The following is a 27,383-nucleotide window of genomic DNA, read 5'->3' as shown; positions in this document are numbered from 1 at the left end:
GGAATTGAACTCAGAACCTCTGCTTGCTCCAGCCCCTCTCACTCCAGCCCTAAGATTNATTTATTATTATAAGTACACTGTAGCTGTCTTCAGACACACCAGAAGAGGGCATTAGATCTCATTATGGATGGTTGTGAGCCACCATGTGGTTGCTGGGATTTGAACCTCAGGACCTTCAGAAGAGCAGTCAGTGCCCTTAGCTGCTGAGCCATCTCTCCAGCCCTGTAAATGGAGATTTTTGAATGAGGTCAGAATGATTGAATTTCAGAAACAGAAATGAGATTAATTAAAATTTATCATTAGAGTGTTTGAACTTCACTCCTAATATTTTCTTCTATAGGTTTCCTTTAGAAATATGAGTTCTGTGCCATCTACATGTATGTAGTATATAACTTTTTTTTGTGGTGAGTGATGGCACACACCTTTAATCCCGGCACCTGGGAGTTTGAGACCAGCCTGATCTACAGAATGAGTTCTAGGATGGCTAGAGAAATAAAGAGAATCCCTGTCTTGAAATCCCCTCCCCCAAAAGAATTTTTTAATGCAGTGTCAGGAATTGAACCCAGATCTGACATATGTTAAGCATTGTTCTGCTGCTGAGCTATGGTCTCTACAATCTTTAGTCACTTAGTATTAGAGGATTCTAACGGTAACCTCCTATCCTTGTTCTCCTTCCTGTTGTTTGCACACATGGGGAGGTCAGAAGATACATTTGGGAGTCAGTTCTCTCTTCCCACATGTGGGCTTCAGGAGTCAGATTCAAGTTAACACCTTTACCTTCTGAACTCTCAACTAGTCCAGGGTTACTTTTTGTTATTTTGTTTTTTTATTTCATTGATTTTGTTTTTTTAATTTTTTTTTTTCTTTCTTGAAGTGAGAGTGTATATGTGTGTTCTAAAACAGGGTCTTACTTGGTAGCCCAAGCTTGTCTAGATCTCAGTGCTCCATCCTCTTGTCTGCCAAGTACTGGGATTACATGTGTACTTGGCTTAACAGAAACTTTGATTATTATTATTATTATTATTATTACTTATGTGTATGAGCCAGTGCCACTTGTGCAATGCTGGTTTAGGCCAGAAGAGTGCACCAGTTCCTCTGGAGTGGGAGTTAGTTGTAAACCACCTGATGTGAATGCTGGGAACTGAACTCAGGTACTCTTCAAGAAGGCCAAGTACTTTTAACTGCAAAGCAATCCCTTAGCCCCCATTATACTTTTTATTTTGGGCATTTAGCTAGTCTTTCATTAGCTTCCCCATTTTTCCCTGCATCCATTCCCTAAGACTATACTTTCACTTCACACAATTTAGACTATATTTATAGTCTCAGTTGTCAACTTTACACATCTCTGAAAAGGAAACCTCAACTAAATTCCTTTCTCCAGATTGGCCTATAGGCATATCTGTGAGGCATATTCTTAATGGGTACTTGATGCAGGAGGGCCCAGACTACTGTGGGTGGTTCTGTGTCCCTAGGTGGACCTGTGATATATAAGAACGAAGCTGTGCAAGACTGTAAGCAGCATTTCTCTATTATCTCTGCTTCAGTTTCTGCCTTTACTTTTTTCTCAGTGATGAACTGTAGTTGGAAGTGTAAGATGAAATCAACCTTTCTTCCTTAAGTTGTTTTTGGTTGTGGTGTTTTATCACTACAAGGAACAAGAAAGCAAACTAAAACAGAATATGTGACATATAATTCACATCGAAGAACTTTAGATACTTGTGTTTGTTTGCTTGTTTTTTTCAGGACAGTATTTTTCTCTGTGTAGCCCTGGCTGTCCTGGAATTCTTATCTGTAGACCGGGTAGGCCTCAAACTCACACATATCTATCTGCCTGCCTCCCAAGTGCTGGGATTCAAGGCCCAACTTGATACTTATGACTTTTATTTTGATTCTCAAGTACTTAAAAGTATTGAGAACTAATTTGATTTAGTAATTACAGTGTGACCAGCCTTATATTTTATAAGTATACATTAAATGTTTGTTGAGTCATCCTTATGGGTAAATATACCATCACTTTTTGTGAGTTTCCTATGTGTGTCTGAAGAAAGTAAATGCATCTTTTTTTTTTTAATGTAGGATGTAGAAATGGGCACATATTTATCAAAATGAACTTGTTAATTGTGTTTAAAACTTTTTTATATACCTTTCCTTATTAGAGAGAAGTGTGTTTAAATTTATGTGATCTGGAGTTGTTGAAATTTTCCTCATTGAGTTTTTGCTTTTTTTTTTTTTTTATACAATCTGATTGTGGTTGATCGTAAGATTGACATATGAATTTGGTAGATTAAGTATTTGAAATTATTTAATAATTTACTGTATCTCCCATCCAGGTACTTAAGAACTCAGCCTTCTTTAGCCTACAGGATCAGATGAGATAGGCTGCTGTCTGGGTGGATCATAGATAAATTGCTCTATTTCTGTTGATGCTTAACAGTTTTTTCTGATCTTTCTTTTGACTAGAATTTTGCTTGCTGCTCTTATGTATCACAGTACCATTAGCCAATATGTGCCTTTAAGCTTTCTAGAAATACCTGATCGCTTAGGCTGGGCTTTCTCTAAGTTAAATGTAGCCGTTACTTTTGACTCTTAAATGGTTCAGGATGGCATTAATTCTTGAGGTTTATGTCTTATTCTGAGACTCTCATGCTTGGTTTTTTTTCCTTTGGCACAGCACCATTAAATCATGTTGGATTCAAGTGGAATTGTTTCAATGATTCAGGTGTGCCATCACTGAATAATATATCACACTTATTTAGTAGAATAAAAATAGATAAATACTACACATGTTTTTGTGTCTCTATTGTAAAATTACTTCCTCCGATTAGCAGGCTGTAAATTTGTAAACCATCTTTGAATTCTGTTTTAGTCCCAGAAATCCTGGATAGAGAGCACTTTGACCAAGAGGGAGTGTGTATATATTATACCAAGCTCCAAAGACCCTCACAGGTAAGCATACATTAATTTCTTCTAATACTTTCGATATAAATTTATTGTTATTTATATTTAGCAAACAAATGCACATAATAATTTGAGATGCACATATTAATTTTTCTTTTGAGAATGGGAAAAGAGACTTAGCAAGGTACCAGTGCTCTAGAATTTCTTTTCTCAAACTTTCTCTGAGCCCTAGTTGTCTAAGCTTACATGAAGCAGCCATCTATCTTTTGAAACAAGTCACTAAGTGGCTAGGCTGGCTGATCTACAAAGCATTAGGGAGCTGTCTTAGGGTTTAACTGCTGTGAACAGACACCAAGGCCAAGGCAACTCTTATAAGGACAACATTTAACTGGGGCTGGCTTACAGGTTCAGAGGTTCAGTCCATTATCATCAAGGCAGGAGCATGGCAACATCCAGGCAGGCATGGTGCGGGAGGAGCTGAGAGTTGTGTATCTTCATCTGAAGACTGCTAGCAGAATACTGACTTCCAGGCAACTAGGATAAGGGTCTTAAAGCCCACACCCACAGTGACACCTATTTCAACAAGGCCACACCTCCAAGTAGTGCCAGTCCCTGGGCTAAGTATATTCAAACCCTGAAAGGAGCTCTCCCTGTCTGCCCTCCAGGGTTACAGGCACACAGTATTGTGTTTCGCCCCTCCTCCTTTCTCATTTGTAGATGTTGATACTGGGAGTCTAGACTCAGGTGATTATGTGTGTGTGAAAAGAAGTATACTGACTGAGGCAACTTCCCAGACCCTGCAAAGGTTTTTAATTCTTTTAGTCATTAGATAGCCTTAATAATGTCCCTGAAATAATTAAATTCTGTGATTTTTTTTTTTTTCTAATATAGTTTACTAAAGATAGATAGGGTTTTGTTTTGGTTTGGTTTTTTTGTTGCATCACAGGTAACACAATATTGCATTCCTAACACTGGGATTAATATATAGGGTCCTAGTTCTAAGACATCATTTTCTTCCAGAAAAGTGTGATTTTTTTTTTTCTTTATTAAAAACAATAGATTGGTAGCACTTGCCTTTAGCCCCAGCACTCCAGAAGCAGAGGTGGGAGCATCAGGCTAGACTGGTCTACAGAATGAGTTCCAACACAGCCAAGGCTATATAGAGAAACTGAAAAAACAAAACAAACAGAAAACCTACCAAGACCCTTCCCTCAAAACACCACTATCATCAACAACAAAACCCAGTAGATGTGATGAGTTGTGGTGATATAAGCCTTTATAGGAGACGAGATGTGGGTTTCCAAGTTAGAGGCCAACTTGGTCTATATAATCAGTTTCCAGTCTATCCAAGACGACTACATAATGAGAGCCTTTGCCCCAAAACAAAAACAATAGATTGCATTAGTGATGAAGAGTCCCTTTCTTGTGCTTTTGTTAATTTTACTCTGCAGTAGAAATAATATAAACTCAACAAACATTAAAGAAACAACAACCTATTACAAATATTTTAAGTGAAAGTCTTTTTTTTTCTACCTCCACTCTTAGGCAATAACTTCACAAAATATTCTGGTAGTATTCATTCCTTGACGTAACTTCCAGAGAGACCTGGATAAAGTACAGTTCAGCTCTCTAGCACTCATCTAAAATCTAAGTGTGGTATCATGTGCCTGTATTCTTAGTGTTGTGGTATGCAGCAATAGGTACATCCAGGGACCATACTGACCAGCTAGTCTAGCTAAAAAAGCAACCTCCAGGTTCAGTGAAAGAGACCCTGTATCAAAAACAAAACAAAAACCAAACCAACCCAGCCAAACAAACAAAAACAACGTGGAAGGCTGGAGAGATGGATCACTGGTTAAAAGCACTGACTGCTCTTCTGGAGGATCCAGGTTTAAATCCCAGCTTCCACATGTCAGCTCAAACTGATTTACAACTTCAGTACCAAGTGATCTAGTTTCCTTTTCTGGCTTCCAAGGGCATTATATACTTGTGGTCCACAGACATACATTCAGGCAAAACACCTCTACATATAAAATAAACCTTAAAAATAGGAAATTGCAGAAGTGATCATTGAAAACCTTTGGCTTTCAATCTTGATAATTGTGTGCATATACATATCCCCCATACCTTCTAGACAGAGTCTTTGCATTGCATGTCCAAGGAGGTGTGTGTGTGTGTGTGTGTACATATGTATGCATATATATATATGCATACATATGTACACATGCATATATACATGCATACATATGTACACACACACACACACATATATATATATATATATATATAAAATTGTTTAATGTTATGTTTATTACTTATCCTGGAGACCATTGTTTCATTCTTTCTGTCTGTTTTCTTTTCGAGATAGGGTCTTACTGTATAGCCTTCACTGGCTTTACATCTGGTTATATAGACCAAGCTGACCTAGAACTTACAGGCATCCTTCTGTCTCCCACATGCACTATCACACCTGCTGTGCGCGCTCTCTGTCTCTGTCTGTCTCTCTCTGTCTCTGTCTCTCTCTCTCTCCCTCTCTCTCATACTTTTTTAGTGGTATTAGGGATAGAACTCTTAGCCTTACACATGCTACGTACTCTACCACTGAGCTCTATCTCCAGCTTAATTTATATTCATTTGTTGCATGTTATGAGTTATATGTCTAAATCATTTATGTTAATATAGTACTACCTTATTGATGTACATTTTAGTTATATTCTGTTTTTCTCTGTTAGAAATGCTATAATGTATTGCCTTATACTTTTCATTTTTTTTACATATACTTCAGATACTTTAGACAGACTTTACCACATACTTTTAAAATGCTATTTGGTTATCAGTGCTGAGGAGTTGAACCCAGAGTTTTATGCCTGTTAGACAGGTGCTCTTTCTCTGAGCTATAGCCACAGACCTGGCCCATACTTTTAGAATTTGGATTAGAGTGTGAGGAATTGGTACTTTTTAATTTTGACAAGTATTATCAAATTGTTGTCCATAAAAATATTAATATATATTTCACCAGCAGATAAGACTTCCCTGTTTTCACGAAACTAAATATTTTTAAAATTTTTCCTAATTAAGTCTTTCGTATATATGTTTTTACTGTGAACTCTTCACATTTTTCCCTTTTGTTGTTGTTGTTGTTGTTGTTGTTTTTTAGAGACAGGGTTTCTCTGTATAGCCCCGGCTGTCCTGGAACTCACTTTGTAGACTAGGCTGGCCTCGAACTCAGAAATCCGCCTGCCTCTGCCTCCCAAGTGCTGGGATTAAAGGCATGCACCACCACTGCCCGGCACATTTTTCCATTTTTATGTTGGATTTTAACATTGATTTGAGGAAGCTCTAATAGGGAAACTAACTTTCTTTTTTTCTTTTTTAAAGATTTATTTATTTATTATTTTATGTACATAAAATAATACACTGTAGCTTTACAGATGGTTGTGAGTCTTCATGTGGCTGTTGGGAATTGAATTTTTTAGAACCTTTGCTCACTCCGGTCAACGCCTCTCGCTCTGGCCCAAAGATTTATTTATTATTATACATAAGTACACTGTAACCGTCTTCAGATGCACCAGAAGAGGGCATCAGATCTCATTATAGGTGGTTGAAAGTCCCCAAGTGGTTGCTGGGATTTGAACTCAGGACTTTCGGAAGAGCAGTCTGTGCTCTTACCCACTGAGCCATCTCACCAGCCCCTAACTTTCTTTTTATGTTTAAGTCTTATTAGTTGCAGATTTTTTTTCCTACATGAAAGTGTGATTTTGCATATTTAATTTGCCATTTTACTCTGTTTCTTGGTTTATTTCAAAAATAATAATCATTAAAACATAATTCTATGCAAATCTAAAAGGTTAGTTGAATATATAAACCAAGGTGTGCATGATCTATGGTATTTATTTTATATATATATGTTTCTTATGTTTTATACTTCTTAATGAACTTAATATTATTTACTTTAAAATAAATGTTTTTTCCTTAGCTAATAATTTACCTTTCTACATTTTATAGATGTCTTCCAGGATGTCAGATTTGTCAGCAACTTGTCAGGTAAGTTTATTACATTGCAGAAATTTTGAAAAATAAACTTAACTAATAAATTAGAAACACTAGGTATAGCACAGTGTGATAAAATTGATGTTATTATATTTGAAGGACATTTTACTCAAATCTTTGACAGTACTGTTTCAGACTTAAAGCTACCAGAGTAGGGTTCTGAGAGAGAGAGTTGGTTGAACAGAGAGGAAAGGGACAGGGGATTCTGACAAGCAAAACAGGCTATGGGAAGATCTGATAGTTAAAGACCCTGTGGTGCAGTCAGGAAACTACAGTGTAAGAAATAGAATGTGGTTGGTAGGCTGGGCTACCAGCTTTCAGGAGTCAGAGGCAGGCAGATCTCTATGAGCTCCAGGCTAGCCAGTTCATATATCGTGAACTCCCACCAGCCAGGGTTACACAGTAATTCTTTGTCTCCCCCTTTCTTAAAATTAGAAATGAGTAGGGACTATGTTATTTGTGCTTATATGTAGTATATCTTACTTCTGATTTTCTATTAAAAGGGGTTAGTTGCAAACTGGAGAGATGAATCCTTGGTTAAGAACACTAGCTGTTCTTTAAGAGGACCTAACTTTGAGTCCAAGCAGCCAAATGGCAACTTACTACTGTCTTTAGCTCTGGTTCCAGGGGATCCAGTGTCTGCTTCTAGCATCCTTTGCACTGCTTGCATGTGGTGCACATACATAATTCGGATAAACATTCATACACATAAAATTAACGTGCTAGATTTTCTTCTCCCCTCTCCCTTTACAGCCGTCATTCTTTTTCGTGTTTGTTGTCTCTGTTGGAGACAGGATCTCATGTAGCCCATGCTGGTTTAAAACACCTGTACCGAGGCTGACCCTACTCTTGCCTCCATTTCCCAAGTGTTGGGGTTACAGTTATGTGCACTACACCTTGTCAGATCTATCAATTTTTTTTCTTCTTTTCTTTTTTCTTTTTTCCTTTTTCTTTCTTTTTTCTTGGTTAGGTTTTATTCTAGCTTGTTTTAAGACTTCTTTCTCTCACCATTAGCTTTCAGCAGCATCCTAGTTTTGTTTTGAAGCAAGTTCTCTTTGTGTATCTCTGGCTATCCTGGAACTCACAGAGATCTGCCTGCTTCTGACTCTTTAAGTGTTGGGATTAAAGATATGTACCACCACTCCTGGCCATAGTATGGTTTGTTTATGTCTGGTTTGTTTATTTGTTGAACTACTGAGATACATGGATTCAAGAATTTTGGAATTCTTTTTCTTCAGTGTGTGTTCTAAGTTTTTATTCCCATCTCTTTTTTTTTTAATTTAATTTAATTTTATTTTAAAGATTTATTTATTTATTATATGTAAGTACACTGTAGCTGTACTTCAGACATTCCAGAAGAGGGAGTCAGATCTTGTTAAGAATGGTTGTGAGCCACCATGTGGTTGCTGGGATTTGAACTCTGGACCTTTGGAAGAGCAGTCGGGTGCTCTTACCTGCTGAGCCATCTCACCAGCCCTCCCATCTCTTTTTAACATTTGAATTATATGTGTTGAACTATTTGTTGTTCTAGCTTTTGAGATGTCTTTCTGTTCTCCTTCCTTGTGTTCACTTTTCCTCAACTCTCTGGGGCATATTTTTAATACTTGGACCTTATTTCTAGATTTATTTATTGATTTATTTTATATATATGAGTTCACTGTAGCTGTCTTCAGACATACCAGAAGAGGGCATTGGATCTCATTACAAATGGTTGTGAGCTACCATGTGGTTGCTGGGAATTGAACTGAGGCCCTCTGGAAGAGCAGTCAGTGCTTTTAACTGCTGAGCCATCTCTCCAGCCCCTGAACTTTATTTCTAATACTTGTTTTATATTATCTGTCATTTTGGATTTTATTTAATGACATTTATTTCCTTTAATAATACTTTTTACTTCATTACATGTCTAGTATAAACATTTTTTTTCAGTTTTGTTGCTGTTTATTTTATGATCGATTTTATTGCATATACCCTGCAAGCCTCAAACATGATCATCTTTCCTTATTCTCCCAAGTACTTGTGGGCCAGCACGTGTGGCTTCATGCTGATAAATTTTGATTAGTACTGTACATAGTGAATTTTAAGATTTGGAGGGTTTACATTTTGTCGTATTACATTGTAGAATTTTGGACTTACATTAAGAAGCAGTTAGGTAAATATGGTTCAGGTTGGTCCTTTGAAGTTTTACTTTTCATTTTAGGACTTGTACTATCTAAGTCTAATTTAGGTTCATTAGACAAAATTCTTCTGACAAGCCCGTATTAGGACTTATGTATCAGAAGGCTGTTTGTTCATTCTAGGTATGCAAACTGTTCTGTGCCCTAGAATTTCAGGATTGTTCTACCACAGATGGTCCGTCTGCAGGCATTTAGAACTCTTCCTGGGATCACCTTCCTGTTACTGCTTTATCAGTTTTAAACTCTACTGTGTTTTTCATATTCTGTCAGATCAGTTGAACTGTACAGTTCTGGGTTTTTTTGTTTTGTTTTGTTTTTGTTTTTGTTTTTGTTTCTTGCACTTATGGTCCAATAGGTACTTTTACATTACACACCATCACTCTTTGTGCTCCTAGCCTCAGGCAATGATTTATAACTCTTTGGTGACTCAGTAGGTTAGTTTGCCTTTTCTTGAATTCTGTAATCCTGGAGTCATTGTGGTGTTTGGTGTAGGTCACAGGCAACGTGATTTTCATCTGTTAATGTGTCTACTCAAATTTCATCTCATTCTGTAGCTAAATACTACTTCTCTTATGTAGCTGTATCACATTTTATTGATGGCTTACATTACAGTTTTCATTATTATACACCAATGTACTTACTCTATTCCAAACTGTGGCAAAAATATTTACTTTTAGATACCCTAAAATCAAAATGTCAAGCTGTTTTTATGTTCATTCATTTTAATTCAGTTTTTCAATAACTGAATTTTAAAATTTACTTTCAAATTAGTTTACAAATTAGCAAGTTTCCTTGCAGCATTGACATTCACACATAGTTTGGGTTGTGCCCCGCTCCCCCTCTCCTCCTCCTCTCATATCCCTGTTTCCCATCCCTCCCGGCTTGAAGCCCTTTCGATGCCAGTCTTTCCTTGTTAGTCTTTCCTTGTTCTTTCACATCACAGGTGTTCTATTACCCTTCCTACCTACTTTCCTTTCACTCTTAATTTTTTTGAAAGGTCTCTATAAACTCTTGCTTTTTCCCTTTAGATGTTTCTGTGGTCGTTTGGTCAAGCAACATGCATGCTTTACTGCAAGTCTTGCCATGAAATACTCAGATGTGAAATTGGGTGAACACTTTAACCAAGCAATAGAAGAATGGTCTGTGGAAAAGCACACGGAGCAGAGCCCAACAGATGCTTATGGAGTCATCAATTTTCAAGGGGGTTCTCATTCCTACAGAGCTAAGGTATGCTACTTACTAGATTTATTTTTTTATTTCATTTATTTCGTAATATGTGTAGTACCAAAACAGAGTAAGTAAACTAAAGTTCTTAACATGGGTTGACATAAATACAGAATTATTGTATTATCGGGAATCAAGTCATCTTTATAAAAAGTCTTAATTTTATGTTTATTGTTAGAATCTGTTTTCTGAAAGGAATGTTAAATCTCCTTTCCTCTCTTTTTAAACATTTTCATAAGGTAAAAGGCCTCATTTTTTTAGGCATTGTGACATATGCCTGACATTCCAGCTACTTGAGAAGCCAAAGTACAAGGATTATTTGAACCCCACTTTTGGGATCAGGCTAGGCAGTATGGAAAAACCCTGTGTGCTAAAGAAAATCAAATTCCCAAAAGTATCTTAGTAGCATGTATAGATGGCCTTTTAAAATCAAATTTTTGCATTTGAGTTTAAGTTTAACCGTTGTAGTATTAGCTATCTACTTGTCTTCCTTTTATTTTCTTTATTCACTTGTCTTATATTATTTTGATTGGCTTCCTTTTATTCATATATTATTCTTTAGTGTGATCTTGTAATAAAATACAGTTTTAAATAAAATAAAATACAGAGTTAAAATTTATTCGTCACTTTTATTACTCAACAGTTTAAGAACTTTTAGAACATCTGTAAGTCCATTATTTCTCTTGTGTCTTATGTGTATTTGTTGGCAAACATGTAAGTTCTGTGCATTTTAAAATTCTGTAATGTAATTGTTAATCATTTTATAACCTTTGCATCTTCCTCCTTGTCTTAAGACATCATGCTCATTTCCAAGTTTTCTTATGTTCATAAGTTCTTACTGCTTTTGTACCTGACTGATTCCAAAAAACGCATGCTATTTGTCCTAACACCTCCTACTCTCGGTGTATTCACAGGGCAATAAATGTTATGAATGGGTTAATCAATAATTGAGTATAAATAGACAAATTGAGACATGTATCCTGATTTTGGTGAGTTACAATGCTAGTACTATAAATATCACAAGAATTTTTCCAAATTTTAAAGCCATTTGCTATTTTATATTTCTAGGAGTGTAAATATTTTGAAAATGGCCCATGAAAACTTTTTTTTACATGATCTAACAAGTAATTTTTTTTTGATTATCAGATAATGTTGCATTAAATCTGCGAACATAGTTATTTTGGCCCTTTGTTTGTTTTAGTATGTGAGACTATCATATGATACCAAACCTGAAATCATTCTGCAACTTCTGCTTAAAGAATGGCAAATGGAGTTACCCAAACTTGTTATTTCTGTACATGGAGGCATGCAGAAATTTGAGCTTCATCCAAGAATTAAGCAGTTGCTTGGAAAGGGTCTTATTAAAGCTGCAGTTACAACCGGAGCTTGGATTTTAACTGGAGGAGTCAATACAGGTAATATGAACACTTACCAGTTTTATTTAATGTTTGCCAATCTTTCATATCCATTTGGCATTTGAAATAATAAATTAGTTTAAATATTTGATTCTTCTGTTAAAATCTATAATCTTTGGTAATTTCATTGATAAAAATAAGGGGTTTTTTTTGGTTGTCATTTAGGCCTTTAAAATATACACTTTAAGTTCACAAAGTTGACCTGTATGCCAGATCCATTAGGTAATTTTTGTACTTAGGAATAAAGATTAATTTGAACGTAGTCACATTCGTTTGTCTATACTTGTAACTAAGACTAGTAAGTTCATACTATACGTAGCCCAAATGTTAATGCTTGTCTAAAACATTTGCTGACTCTGCTGTAAAGTATTGTCAATTCTGACTACTGATAAACTGGTAGAAGAATGGTAGTCTCCTCCCTTGATAGAGGTAAAAGCATAGCCTTTGGGGACTAGAGAGATGACTCAGCACTGGCTGTTCTTGTAGAGGACATGAGTTTTTTTTCCAATATTGACATGGTATCTCACAACTATCTGTAACTCCAGTTCCAGGGAACCTGATACCATTTTCTGGCTTTCTCAGGCATTAGGGACATATGTGATTCACATATATGCAGACATGTATACACATAAAAATAAAATTGTAAAAAGAAAAGTGGCCTTCAAAAATTAAATTTTCAGCCTGGCGGTGGAATCAGTTTACATGGGTTTTGGACAGTTGCAATGGGTTTGATGCTGTGTGGTTTTGTTAATCTGTTTGGTTATCTTACAGTTTTTATAAGCTTGGCTTTGGATACTACAGCCTTAGAATCTTTTTTTAAACAAATGTCGTAAATTGTAATGTTAGAAACTACTAGGTTTTCCTAATGGTAATTAAATTTTGTATGGTCAGGTGTGGCAAAACATGTTGGTGATGCCCTCAAAGAACATGCTTCCAGATCATCTCGAAAAATTTGCACTATTGGAATAGCTCCATGGGGAGTGATAGAAAACAGAAATGATCTTGTTGGGAGAGATGTAAGAAAGTTTTTTTCTTCTAATGTCTTAAATTTGAGCTTGTATATAAATAGAAATAATGCTAGCCGATTTGAAAGACTGTATCATACTTTCACACTAAGTTTAAAACAAAATTTCCAGTGGCCTTTTTTGATCCTTTGGAAAGTGTTTATTAATATAAGTGCTTATAATAGTGTTGGTCCTTTTTTTTTCTATCTTTAATGTAGAATGTTATTTTAACATGTTTTTCCATATTAGTATTTGTAATTGATGTTTTTTCTTTTCTTTCTTTTGTTTTTTGTTTTGTTTGGTTTTGCTTTTTCAAGACAGAGTTTCTCTGTGTAACTGTTGCTGTTCTGGAACATGCTCTGTAGACTAAGGCCAGGCTAGCCTTGAACTCAGAGATCTAACTGGTTATTATATGTTAGGGATTAATCTTGTCACCAAGAGTAAGAATCAAATGTTAGTGCTTTATTTGAGTAGATTGAAGATGTGAACCGGTTTATGGATATTGATCAGGAGCCTATTAAAGTAAAACTGGCTGGGCATGGTGGTGCAGTGCCAAGGCCTTTGGGGTGGGGACTACCTGCCTGAGGGTCTTAGGTTCATTGCTGATAGGGCACCTGCAGAGGAGATGAGTCACCAAAGGGAGGGAGTCACTCAATGGTCAGGGGAATTTAGCAGCTCTGACTGTCAAGTGCTTCTTTATACAAGTTTCACAGAACAAAGACAGACTAATGATTATCTCAAGTGGTACAGAATATATTTTGATTTTTCATTACATGTTCCATGGTTATAAGTTTAGTTACAATTAGAAAATACAAACAGATTTTATTATTAGCTCTATAACTGCCATTTAAAGAATATAAAGAGTGTCTCTCCTGAAGCAAACACATTTATTATATGACAGCCTGCTTTTAGACATTCCAGGCAAACAGAAAATATCTGAACCAGTCTTTTTCTGAATAGCAAATGCTAATGCCTAACTTACTTTATATGTGTTTCATCATTTACACTGTAAAGTAGGAAAAGTTTATTTTAGTCAACCTATCTTATTGAGTTGTATTCTTTCAGGTATATACATTGTACAACCTCCTATCTTCATATTTTCAGAGAGCTCTAAGCCTATAATAAAAAGAGACCTTGAATCTGTAACCTGTTCTGGCTAGTCAGTTTGTCAGTTGACTTTGTTTACCCTGTACCAATTATGCTGTTTGAGGTTGCTCAGGGTCAGATATCCCAAGAACATTTCTGGAGTAATGGCCTCGTCTAGCTATATACACATCTGTACTTAATGATGTCCAGGGCATAAGGAAAACTTGCACATAGTGGCCAGATAAAGTTAATTTTAAGATTTTCCTAAAAAAACAAAAACAAACAAACAACAAAACACTAAGATATAATTTTCCTCAGTAAAAGAAATAAAATTAATCATAATGCAGAAAGTCCCCAAGAATATAACACAGAGAGACCAAAACACAAAAGTTAGAGATAGAAGCACAGAGATTGTAGCAATCTGCTCAGCTTTGCTGGAACTATATCAAGCAACTGTGCTGGCTTCATGACTCTCAGTGTTCCCAGTGGATATTGCTGTGCCATTGCAGACCTTTTATTCTAGCACGTAGCACATAGAGGCAAAAGCAGACCAGTTTCTGTGTTTCAGTCAAAGCCAGCTTGATCTACATAGCAAAGTTCCAGGCTACTGAGGCTATATAATGCAATCCTGTCTTTAAAAAATAACCAAAAGGAAAAAAATCTAAATTATGGCAATCATTTTCAAATGATACTGAATTTCTAATCTCTGTTTTAAAAGGCTATATTTTATTTATGCTTTGGAAAAAAACACATTCACGTTTTGCTACTTTTTTATTATCTTCTGTATTGTACTTTACTCGTTTCAATAAATTCATAATTAGCACTGTATATTTTATTGCTCCTTTTGCATGCAATGATAAAAAACATGGCTCAATTTATTATTGATCTTCAAATATTTAAAAGCTTGTTCTTTTTCTTTATATATGAATAAAAATAGAATTGTACCTTTTATCCCTGGATCGCTTCAGACTTTACCTTAAGCTATGTTACATTTAGCTCCCTTGCGTTGACTCTTGTTTTCGTTGTTGTTTAGGTGGTTGCTCCTTATCAAACCCTATTGAATCCCCTGAGTAAGTTGAATGTGCTGAATAATCTACACTCCCATTTCATCTTGGTGGACGACGGCACTGTTGGAAAGTATGGGGCAGAAGTCAGACTGAGAAGAGAGCTTGAAAAAACCATTAATCAGCAAAGAATTCATGCTAGTAAGGGGGTTCATAGATTTTTTTTCTTTGCTGTTAAATTATTCAAAGGTGTATTAATAGCCAGCAGCATATGTTCTTTGAAGTAAGTACACTTCTTTACTTACCAAGAGAACCAACAGAGCAACCTAAAATGATCGATCTTAAACAAAATGTTAAGACCTAGGAAAAGACATCCTAAGCCAAGTTCCATATTTATGTTTCCAATCCAAGTCCAAAAAGAAAAGAGTTTTGTTGCTGTTTTCATTGTGTTTAAAACAAAACAAAACAAAAAACTATGATAATGTAAACCACTGTAGTTCAAGGTACTTATTATCAGTTGTAATGTTTGTAGTCATTCTAATACATGACTTTGACAGTCAAGATAGTGTTATAAAAGGAGCAATATCACTTTGTTAAGAATTAGCCTTTCTTAAACTTTATAAAGTAAGTCTGTATTGCTGTTGGCAAATGGGTTTTAAAAGTTAATATTCTTGGAACAGATTTTTCTTTCCAACTGTGGCTGAACTTTCTCCTTCAACATCTATATTTTGCTACAATCTGAAGTAATTCTGAAACCCAGTGTACTGAGAAGGTGAACTCTGATGAGGTGATATAGAAATACAAAATAACAGAAGAGCACACATAATAGAGTCACACTGTTTGTGAAATTGAGTCATTTAAAAAAGTATATTTTGGGGACTGGAGAAATGACACAGTGGCTGAGAGTACTTGTTACTCTTGCAGAGGTTTTGAGTTCAGTTCCCAGCACCCATTCAGTGTCTCAGACCATCTGTAATTCTATTCCTGGGGGATACAGTGTATTCTTCTGACCTCCCTTTTGGTTGCATTTTTTTTTTTTTTCTAGGATTTATCTTTATCTATATGAATACCGTAGCTGTCTTCAGACACACCAGAAGAGGGCGTCTGATCCCATTACAGATGGTTGTGAGCCATCATGTGGTTGCTGGGAACCTCTGGAAGAGCAAGCAGTCAGTGCTCTTAACCACTGATCCATCTCTCCAGCCCAAGACTTTCAATACTATCACAGCTCTCAAGGGGCTGAGACTAGAGGCATCCTTGGATTACATATAAGACTTTCAAAAACAAGAAAAAGCAAAAACTAGACCTACTACGCCACAAATTAATCTTAACATATCTTGTCAGAAAGTCAATTAGTAAATACACAAAGTTTTATCTTCGGTTAATATGCACATTCTAGTTGGTTGAACAGATTTCAGTGAATAAATGTTGAGAACTCTGTTATTGGTACTCTTTTTTTATAAATATACTGGCTATTGCTAACATTCAGTGTTCAAGGTAAAGCCAACTGTCTCACATGTAATTTTATTTTAATTTTTTTATTTAAAATAAATATGATTAATTTACTGAGTTTTCTCATATTTACTAATTAAACTTTTACCCTTTTCAGGAATTGGTCAAGGAGTTCCTGTGGTGGCTTTGATATTTGAAGGCGGGCCAAATGTCATCCTTACAGTACTGGAGTACCTTCAGGAAAGCCCCCCAGTTCCAGTTGTTGTGTGTGAAGGGACAGGCAGAGCTGCAGATTTACTAGCGTATATCCATAAACAGACAGAGGAAGGAGGGTGAGTGTAGAGTATAGCAGATGTTACAATATAGAGTGTTATAGCTTATCCAGTACTGAATTCCTTTGTTTATTTAATGAGAATGAAAATCTCAGATTCAATAAAATGCTTTGTTCAGACTTAAGGCAGTAGCTTGTCTCATACATTATTGGAATGAAAGTATAATCATCTTTTATTTTTATTCAAAAGATTTTTTTGATCAAAACATACCTTTGACCTGATAGTTTAATTTCAAATAATGGTTTCTACAAGTAAATACTCGTATAAAGTTTTTGTTGTAGGGTTATTTGTATAACATGAAGACATAGAACATCTACCAAAAGAGGTCTAAATAGTTATGGCATATCTATACACTCAAATGATTGCAGCTGAGGAAGGATGGGACCTGTGTGTTAAGTCACTTTACTCCCCTGTGGCAGCGTGTGCGCGCGCACACACACACACACACACACACACACACACACATGATGCAGAGTAGTGTAGCTCTTATGCAAGGATGACACGCAAACTTGTGAAGCATTCCTTCCCTTTTTAAAAATGATTTATTTACTTATTTTATGCATATGAGTACACTGTAGCTGTACAGATGGTTATGAGCCTTCATGTGGTTGCTGGAAATCGAATTTAGGACCTCTGCTTGCTCCAGTCAACCCCGGTTGCTCTTGTCCAAAGATTTGTTTTTTACTATACATAAGCACACGGTAGCTGCTGTAGCTGTCTTCAGACACACAAGAAGAGGGTGTCAGATCTCCTTATGAGTGGTTGTGAGCCACCATGTTGTGGCTGGGATTTGAACTCAGGAACTTCAGAAGAACAGTCAGTGCTCTTACCCACTTAGCCATCTCTCCAGCCCACATTCCTTACTTTTAAGAAGAGTTAAGAAAATTACTTACATTACTAAACAAGATCTCAGAGCATCATAGAGGCTAACAGTGATTGCTGGAAAGAGCTGAAGTGTAGAAGGCAAAGAAAGAATAGGAAAGGAGATTCTGATCATGAACTGCTGCATTGTGATACTTTGATGCATAAATAGTATCCATGTTTAAGACAACTTGGAAAATTATTTTATAAGCCATAGTATAGAATTACCCTTATGATATCTTGTAAAATCAGAGTACTAGTACTACATCACATGCTTTTTTATGCATTCACAAAATAATTCAAAATGAAAACACTATTACTCTTCTTATGCCAAAGATTTAATAGTAGGTATTTCAGGAAATTATTATTTAATATTAGTACAGAATCTGTAGAAACCTTGCATGGGTCTACCTGTATTTCATTTTCATCCTACAGAGAAGATGAAATGAAGTAAATTGATTTTCTTCTTCTACCAGAAATCTTCCTGATGCAGCAGAGCCTGATATTATATCAACTATCAAAAAAACATTTAACTTTGGCCAGAGTGAAGCAGTTCATTTATTTCAAACAATGATGGAGTGTATGAAAAAAAAAGAGCTTGTGAGTAGATTTCAGCAGAATAAGTCTCTTATTTATTCTAATTTATACATTATTTTATCTTTGTGTTTTAAGTTTTTAAAGCTATTCTGTCATTTCCTTATTTATTGGTCTTCAACTGAGTGATGGCATAAAAAGACTAATTTTCAAATCATATTAAGACTATATTTATTCTTTTTGTTTGTTTGTTTGTTTGTTTGTTTTTCAAGACAGGGTTTCTCTGTGTGGCCTTGGCTGTCCTGGAACTCACTTTGTGGACCAGGCCGGCCTCGAACTCAGAAACCCGCCTACCTCTATATTTATTCTTTTTAAAAAAAAAAAAAAAATTTATTTATTTGTTATATGTAAGTACACTGTAGCTGTCTTCAGACACCCCAGAAGAGGGCATCAGATCTCATGACGGATGGTTGTGAGCCACCATGTGGTTACTGGGATTTGAACTCAGGACCTTCGGAAGAGTGGTCAGTGCTCTTAACCACAGAGCCATCTCTCCAGCCCTATATTTATTCTTTTAAAGGAAGTTTTATAACTGAGTCTCAACTGACTGTGCCTAGTATTTAAGAAGAATGCAGAAAAACAAGCAATATGGCTCCGTGGCCACTGGTGCTTGCCACCAAATCTGATGACCTGAGTTTGATCTCTGAAACTCACCTGGTGTAAGGAGAGAACCAACTCTCACACATTGCCTTTGACTTGCTTGTGGATGCTGTGTGCAAATCTCTCTCTGTCTCAGTCTTTCCCTCCATCTTCCGCCCCCCCTCAACAAGGGGGGGGCTTGGGTTATAGTTGCTAGTGACTTCCAGTAAAATGGGAAAGTATTTTTAAACTACAAGATTAAAAGTCTGCTGCTGGGCTGGTGAGATGGCTCAGTGGGTAAGAGCACCCGATTGCTCTTCCAAAGGTCCTGAGTTCAAATCCCAGCAACCACATGGTGGCTCATAACCATCTGTAACAAGATCTGACACCCTCTTCTGTAATGTCTGAAGACAGCTACAGAGTAATTACATATAATAAATAAATAAATAAAAGCTTTAAAAAAAAAAAAAAAAAAAATAAAAGTCTGCTGCTTAATTTTATATGTGTAAACACAGGCTTATGTTTTCAGAGATAAAATGTACAGCTCTGTCAGTACATCGAAACATGGATTTGCTGTCAGTCCTTGTCCTTTGTCTTGATGAGATGCTGATTTGCCTTGTTTTGACTTTCTTTCTTTCTTTCTTTCTTTCTTTCTTTCTTTCTTTCTTTCTTTCTTTCTTTCTTTCTTTCTTTCTTTCTTTCAATGTGTATGAGTAGATTTCTTCAGACACAACAGAAGAGGGCATCAGATCCCATTACAGATGGCTTTGAGCCGCCATGTGGTTGCTGAGAATTGAACTCTGGATCTCTGGAAGATCAGTCAGTGCTCTTAACCTCTGAGCCATCTCTCCAGCCCCTTGTTTTGACTTTCATTGCAAGCTTTGTTCTCCATGAAATGAATTTAGTTAGTTGAACTTTTTCCTAGTGTAGATCACCTTTTACTTTCTGAAAAGTACCTAGGTAAAAGCTTCCTAAACAGTTTTATATTTCACTTGATTACCCTCCTCACCACTATGCTGCATGGTATAGTGGTGCACACCTGTGATCTAGTACCTGGAAGCTGAGGCTGGAGGGCTCTGAGTCTACTTCATAAGAACTTTCCTTTAAAAACGGGTGGGGGGATATATTTATCACCGGAATAAGTGTTCACTCTAAAAAGAACAGCAATATTTGCTCTGATAGTAATCTCTTGCCTCTGCCCACAAATTAATTGTGTCAGCTAACAGACATAAGATAGGGTAAAAAGAAGTGGCTATGATATGGAATAAACAAGCCACATGCCTTTAGTCTAGGCACACAGGAGGAAGAAGACAGACAGGGCTACTTAGGGAAACCGAGTCTCAACAAAACAGAACATAAAAGGAAAAAGAAAATACTGATTTTGGATCTGTCTGCTAATGTGATGCAAATAATGAAGTCAAATTTTTTTGTTTTTAGGGTTGAACTGATATTAGATCAGTTAGGTCTATAGATTTAGAGGTCTGTATAATTATAGAGATATGTAAGTTAGTTTTGTTTTTTTTTTTTTTTTTTTTTTTTTTGGTTTTTCAAGACAGGGTTTCTCTGTGTAGCCCTGGCTGTCCTGGAACTTTACTCACTCGGTAGACCAGGCTGGCCTTGAACTCAGAAATCCACCTGCCTCTGCCTCCCGAGTGCTGGGATTAAAGGCGTGTGCCACCACGCCCAGCGTGAGTACATGTTTAAAAAAATCATTTTGCGTATGTGGTTGTGTGGGCATGCATGCACAGAGGTCACTTTGTGGAGTCAGTTCTTTCCTTCCACCTTTAATGGCTTCTGGAGATTGAATTTGGTTGTCAGGTTTGTGTAGTGTCCTAGTTATTTTTCTGTTGCTGTGAAAAGGCACCATGACCAAGGCAACTTAATAAAAGAGCATTTAATGGGCTCTCATAATTTCAGAAGTGAGTTCACGATCATCATAGTAGGGACCACGGTGACAGGCAGACATGGAGCTGTAGCAGTACTAAGAACTTACATGTTGAGACAACCACAAGGCAGGAAAGCTACCTTCTGGAATGAAGGCTTTGAAACCTAGAAGCCCCGTGCCCAGTAACAAACCTTCTCCAACAAGGCACCATTGTCTAATCCTTCTCCAGCAGTCATACCAATGGGGACCAAAACATTCAATCATGTGAGCCTGCAGGGGCCATTCTCATTCAAATTGTAATATATGACAAACCCTTTTACCCACTTTGCCATCTTGCCAGACCTATAAATATCTGTTTCTATATAAATCTACATACGAACATTTCTCCTTATATTGTTTGAAATTATTTATTTGTTATATAATATCTTAGCTTTAAAAATAAAAATATAATATTAATCTATTTTTAAATAGATCACTGTTTTTCACATTGGATCAGAGGATCATCAAGATATAGATGTGGCCATACTTACTGCACTGCTAAAAGGTAAGGGTTTTTTGATTTTGTTATGAAACAGGGTCTTTACATAGCTCCGGCAGTCCTGGAACTCACATAGATCCTCCTGCATCAACCTCCTAAGCATTGAGATTAAGGTATGAGCCATAATAATAAAAAGGTAAGATTCTAAAAATATGTTATCTTTAGAGTATGTCCTATTTATATGAGATAGGAATTTTTTGTGTCAAGGTCAGAGAAGTTAATTTTTAAATAGTTTTCTTCTTTTTTTTTTTTTTTTTAAATATTTTATTTATGTGTACATGCAGGGGGATTGCTGTAAAAGGGCCAACTCTACATTGTTAGAATCTCTCTTTATTTTTTAAAGAGTTTCTTTTTTTTTTCTTTTTCTTTAAAGATTATTTATTTATTATATGTAAGTACACTGTAGCTGTCTTCAGACACTCCAGAAGAGGGCGTCAGATCTTGTTACGGATGATTATGAGCCACCATGTGGTTGCTGGGGTTTTAACTCCGGACCTTCGGAAAAGCAGTCGGGTGCTCTTACCCACTGAGCCATCTCACCAGCCCCCCTTTTTTTCTTCTTCAAGACAGGGTTTCTCTGTGTAGCCCTGGCTGTCCTGGAACTCACTCTGTAGACCAGGCTGGCTTCAAACTCAGAAATCCGCCTGCCTCTTGTCTCCCAAGTGCTGGGATTAAAGGCGTGCGCCTCCACTGCCTGGCTTAAATAGTTTTTCTTAATGAAAGACACAGGTTAATTTTAAGTTGTCAACAAATTAGTTATGTAGAGTTTGGTGTCTTATAGATTTAACTGGATGGATGGATGAATTCACTCATTCATTCATTCATTCATTCATGTGTTTTTTACATACACATGAAATGGGATGTATTTTAAAAAATGACTTTAAACATAATCAAATATTTAGCTGATAGATATAAAAGAGATTACTTAAATATACTAATTTCTTTTGGAGAAAATATGAACTAATGTGGTCTTTCCAAATACTACAGATACCCACTGGTTTAAATAAAATGTCATAGTGATAAGTATTTTCAAAAATGAGAAATGAAAATTGTGTTCTATTGGGAAGCCACATATTTGGAGATAGGGTAGGAACAAAGGTCTTATTATCCATTGAAGTGTCCCGGATATTAGACTACAACAAATAACTACTATGTTTTTAAACATAAAATAATTGAGTATAAATCATCTTGGATCAAGAAGAGATGCTTAAGTGGTCAGGAACCATAGACGTAGTAAGAAAGAGAGATGACATAAATATCACAACATAAGATAATAATAGAACACTATCTATGTGTACTGTTTGCCATAGGTATTCTGTGTGCTAGTCTCAGTAGGAAAGTGTATTGTATCCTTATTTTATCCTTCCAGGGGTTCTACATGGCCTGTTTTCTTTGTCTTTTCTTCATCTTACAAAGGAAGGATCTAAGGAATCAAATGATAAATTGAAGGAATTTTAAAATCCCCTATATTTATAGGCCCATTGAGATGACTTAGTGGATCCAACCACTTGCCACATGAGCCTGACAGCACTAGTTTTGTTCCTGGAATTCATAGTGGAAGGAGAGAATCAATTTGTGCAAGTTGCCTTCTGAGCTCCATGATTGCTGTGTTGTGTACACACCCAGGCATTCATGCGTGTGTGCACACACACGCACATACACAAAATAATGTAAAGGCTATAACTTAAAGAAAAAATGAATATCTTATGGAAAAATAATATGAAAATTTGAAGAAGAATCCAAACACTTAGATAATGGACATATATTCTGTTATTATATAAAAGTAGAAATAAGGCATTCTGTGTCCTGGCCTAGTCTGATAAATGTAGCTCTCAATTCTTATCAAAGAAGTTTGTTTTTACATAAGTTAGGAACCTTTCCCCAAAGCTACAGCCACTTAAAATGTAGAGCCTAACAGTCAGTGGGATACCCAATCCCAATTGCTACATTTACACCATAACCTGTAAAACTAAGACTGAGAACATTTTGAAAGAGATGAGGAAGACTGTTAAGAGCCAGAGGACTAGGAAGTCAGCTGTGATACTCTATCTTCTAGATAAGACAGTGTTACCACATGAAATCTCAGTAATATTGCTATCTAAATAACATGTAAACAGTGACAACCCCATTGACATTTGAATTTCACAAGCCCTACCCCTGGATGAAGAGCTACAGGCAGTTAACTACTGCTGAGCCATGGAGACTCAGTCTTCACCAGGAAGAAGTGCCACAGTTGGTTATACAACACTGGGTAGTCATCCCTAGACACGAATCTCATTTTTAAAAATAATAAAGTAGAAATGAATTGTAAATAAGTGCTATTGCCTCCCTTCCCAAACAGAAAATTGCTGATCTGCCTTAGGTCAGTGGTGCAAGCATCCTGAGGCATGCTTTGGATGTATCAGAAACCTTAAAGTGATATTCTTATATCCAATAAATAATCAAATATGGACTAAAGCATACTTGAAAATTTTTCAGAGTAACTGAAACATCTGTGTATTAAAATGCTAAACTATTTCATGTTTAAAAAAGATTAATACATACAAAATATAATTATATATTTTTTAAAGAAAGCCATGTATAATAAATAGTCTCATGGCAGCTACTAAACTTGTGTTTTTAATCATATTTGCTCTGTAGATTTTACCTGGCTTTAAACTCATGATAGTCCTGCTCATGTAGCCTCCCCAGAGCAAGGACGACAGCTGTTACATAGCATGGTCTTCTGTAACCCCTCTTCTCCTTCTCTCTCTGTGTGAGTGTGTGTGTGTGTGTGTGTGTATGTACGCCACACACACTCACACAGGATTCAGGTGCTGCCCTTAGTCTCTGCACTTGGAGCCCACAGATCCAGTGAGACTGGTTGAGAAGCAAGCTCCAAGGATCCAATTGTCTTTCTCCTTCCTAGCCCCGTTCTAAGTCATAGATATGTCACCATATCTTCTTGTTTGTTTGTTTGTTTTTATGCAAAGGTGCTGGGGATCTGAACACAGGTTCTCATGTTCTTATAGCAAATCCTTTATCCAGTCTGCCATAAGTTACATGAATTTATCTGTTGTGTGTGCACATTTGAGCATACTGTGAGGCATGTGTAGAGGTTGTAAAACAACTTGGGTTTCTCCTTTCACCATGTGAAGCCGGAATATGGGGCTTAAGTTGTTGGGCTTTGGCAATAGGTGCCTGTACCCACTGAGCCATCATTAGATCCCGCTTAATGCAGAGTATACCCTTTCTTAATAATTTAAAGTATATGGCTATACTTACATATGTGCAGAAAAATAAAAATTTTTTTTTCAGAATTCTTAAAAGTATTGAGTATCGTGTTTGTGATGGACACAAATCATCTTTGCTTTCTCAGTTTCTGCATTCTGATTTTCTTTTCTACTAAGGCAATTTTTTTTCTATTTCTGTTTGTTTGTTTGTTTGTCTTTTGAAACAGGGTTAACTTACTCTGTAGACCAAGCTGGTCTCAGACTCAGAGATCAACCTGCCTCTGCACCTCCTGAATGCTGGGATTAGAGGTGTGCATAACCTTTGGCTAGGCAATGTAATTTTTATACCTAAATATAATTTTTAACAGTAATATCCCATGATGGTGTATATGATCTGTGTAAATTAAAGGGTTCTAGGGGGAGTTTGTAAGTGCTTAGAAGTTGATGGAGATATACTTACCAACTGTTTTTTTTTTTTCTTTATTCAATTAGGTACTAATGCATCTGCGTTTGACCAGCTTATCCTTACACTGGCATGGGACAGAGTTGATATTGCCAAAAATCATGTATTTGTTTATGGACAACAGTGGCTGGTATGTAGATATTCTAAATACACACAGTTTATTTAATGCAGTTAACCACAGTGGACCCTTAATATTAGCCACAGGTTTTATATCCAAGGATTTAACTAACCAGAGAAGTAGCACTCTGTAGTCAAGTCTACTGAACATGTACATGTTTCCTTTCTTATTCAGTAATCAATACAGTTTTAATTGCTCCTATTAAACTAAGTATCTTGAGTAATCTAGAGATGGGATATTTGATACCACAGACAGCACACAGCATTTTGTTAAAAGTTGAGCATCTAAATTTGGGTCTCTGAAGAGGATCCTTGAAATTGTCCCTGCCACAAAAAGGAGTGATTGTAATAAAAAGTATTTATAAGGACTGTGTTTCCACTCATATTTTACTGTCTTACCCAAGAATAAATATTAGTAAGTCATATTTCCTTAAAAACTTTGTTTTTTAATAAGGTGTGAATATCTGTAAAAATTCAACAGTTGTCTTGGAACTCTTGTTCTGTGTAAAGAATTCACTATAAAATGCCATGATGTTAGTTTAGTTCCTATGTAGTTCCCCCATTTACTATTTATTGATGATTTATCTTTCTGCTCCTAGAAAATTTTGTGAGTTCAAGAGTATTTTCTTGGTCTTGCAAATTTTATATGCCCCAGTACAGGGGAACACCATGGCCAAGAATGGGGAGTGTGTGGGTGAGGAAGGAGTGGGGGAGGGTATAGGGGACTTTGGGGCTAGCATTTGAAATATAAATGAAGTAAATACCTAATAAAAATTGGGGGAAAAAAAAGAGTATTTTTTAATTGTGTCCTGTCCCCTGCCCCTTTACACACACACACACACACACACACACACACACACAGTATGTTCACTGCTTGTAAAGTGTCTGGCTAGTTTCTGTTATGTGTCTAAATCCCTAGAGAGATAGGGTAAATGTGGAATTTATCAAAGAATCAAAGTAAAAATAACATAGGTTAGAATGTAAATATTACAAGTAAGAATAAATAATAGTTTTTTGCATGTGATGAAAGAAAATATAGGCTATAAATTTGTAGAAAATTCATTCTTTTAAGTTTGTTTTGTTTTTGAGTGTAACGTCAAAATATTTTTCTTGTCAGAGAACTGAATAGTGAAAAATATTTTTTTAAAAACATGCTTCTGTCTTAATTTCATCATGTGCAGGTAATATGTGTGGTTACTAAGTCAATAAATGTACATTAGAGTCCATACCCTCCTCTAGGTAAGGAAAATAGGATGAATTGGAGATAGTGGTATAAGATACTGTAGGGAAATTGTGTAGTTGTATGGCAAACCTCTGGGGACAGAATCAGAATATTTAAAATAGAGATTTCCAAAATAATTTTTTGTCACAAAGATTTTTGTTTTTGTTGTTTTTAAACATCTAATGCTGAAGTATTGAAAGTATAGCTGGGATATAGTTTAGTATGTCAAATGTAATAGTTTAGTTTGTCTAGTTTGTGGGAAACCCTGAGGTCCATACCCAGCATGGCATAGACTGGGTGTTGGACATGCTTCTGTAACTCCAGCACTTGAGATGGAGGCTGGAAGCAGAGCCTTTCACCTTATGAACCATCGTGGCCTGGTTCTCAGGTTAATTGATGGTGGAATTTTGTAGCTCCTTTCTGCCATGCCTATGTAACATGTGTTGTCTTACAGAGAGAACAACTGTGTAATGTACTTTAGGGAGTGCTGTGAAAGATAGGTCTTTTTCTCCATTCTCTAATTACTGTAGGTCACTGCATCTTTCTAATCCTGTTCCCAAATTATTTGAGAATATATAGGTATAAATTGTGAGGACTTGTATTTAAGTAGTTGATAGTTGAAAGATGTGAAATCTCTTTATTAATTTGATACTCTAGGTTGGATCCTTGGAACAGGCTATGCTTGATGCTCTTGTAATGGATCGAGTTTCATTTGTAAAACTTCTTATTGAAAATGGAGTAAGCATGCATAAATTCCTTACCATTCCCAGACTGGAAGAGCTTTATAACACTGTAAGTCTGATATTTCTTTTGTTCACTGTTTTATTGTCTTTTAAATGCCATTTTCCCTAAAATGCATATGCTTATTAATAAAGTTTTCAGTGTCTTAGCTGTTATGGGGGGGGGAGGGAGAGAGAGAAATGCTCTATTCTGATAATGACACTCTGAAACCACCATCCTATTTTAGAGGCCCTTCTCTATTAACATAGTCATACAGTAAAAGTGATGTTGATTTAATAACCCATCTTTGCTTTCCCTTTTAAAAGAATAGGATCGACTTCTTACTTACAGGATGCTTTATTTTGTTTTTTGGGTTTGTTTTTGTTTTTGACTCTTGTTTATTGGAAAATGTACACTATATTTTTCTTTTTTTTTTCTTTTTTTTTTTTTTTTAAAGATTTTATTTTATGTATAAGAGCACAGTATCGCTCTCTTCAGGCACACTAGAAGAAGGCATCAGATCCCATCACAGATGGGTGTGAGCCACCATGTG

The 27,383-nt window shown here is 36.1% G+C and overlaps 1 protein-coding gene across 4 annotated transcripts in view; it reads left to right on the top strand.

Annotated features, from left to right (window-relative positions):
* The window catches only part of Trpm7 (transient receptor potential cation channel subfamily M member 7), an 88,368-nt gene that overhangs the window by 16,253 nt on the left and 44,732 nt on the right, over positions 1-27,383 (top strand). For 2 of the 4 annotated variants that reach the window (XM_029536376.1, XM_029536375.1), the window contains exons 2-13: positions 2,672-2,719; positions 2,867-2,946; positions 6,904-6,942; positions 10,151-10,349; positions 11,548-11,761; positions 12,653-12,777; positions 14,885-15,056; positions 16,465-16,639; positions 17,977-18,100; positions 21,030-21,102; positions 24,801-24,901; positions 26,768-26,902. In XM_029536376.1, the coding sequence (XP_029392236.1) occupies positions 2,684-2,719; positions 2,867-2,946; positions 6,904-6,942; positions 10,151-10,349; positions 11,548-11,761; positions 12,653-12,777; positions 14,885-15,056; positions 16,465-16,639; positions 17,977-18,100; positions 21,030-21,102; positions 24,801-24,901; positions 26,768-26,902 (1,473 nt within the window). In that variant the 5' untranslated portion in view covers positions 2,672-2,683. The remainder of the gene's footprint in view (positions 1-2,671; positions 2,720-2,866; positions 2,947-6,903; positions 6,943-10,150; positions 10,350-11,547; positions 11,762-12,652; positions 12,778-14,884; positions 15,057-16,464; positions 16,640-17,976; positions 18,101-21,029; positions 21,103-24,800; positions 24,902-26,767; positions 26,903-27,383) is intronic. The other 2 variants (XM_021192646.1, XM_021192645.1) reach the window with 1 other exon arrangement.

The sequence above is a fragment of the Mus pahari genome, chromosome 3 (genome assembly GCF_900095145.1).
Source record: "Mus pahari chromosome 3, PAHARI_EIJ_v1.1, whole genome shotgun sequence".
Taxonomy (NCBI): domain Eukaryota; kingdom Metazoa; phylum Chordata; class Mammalia; order Rodentia; family Muridae; genus Mus; species Mus pahari.
Note: the sequence above shows the minus strand (reverse complement) of the source record. Positions and strands in the feature narration are given on the sequence as shown.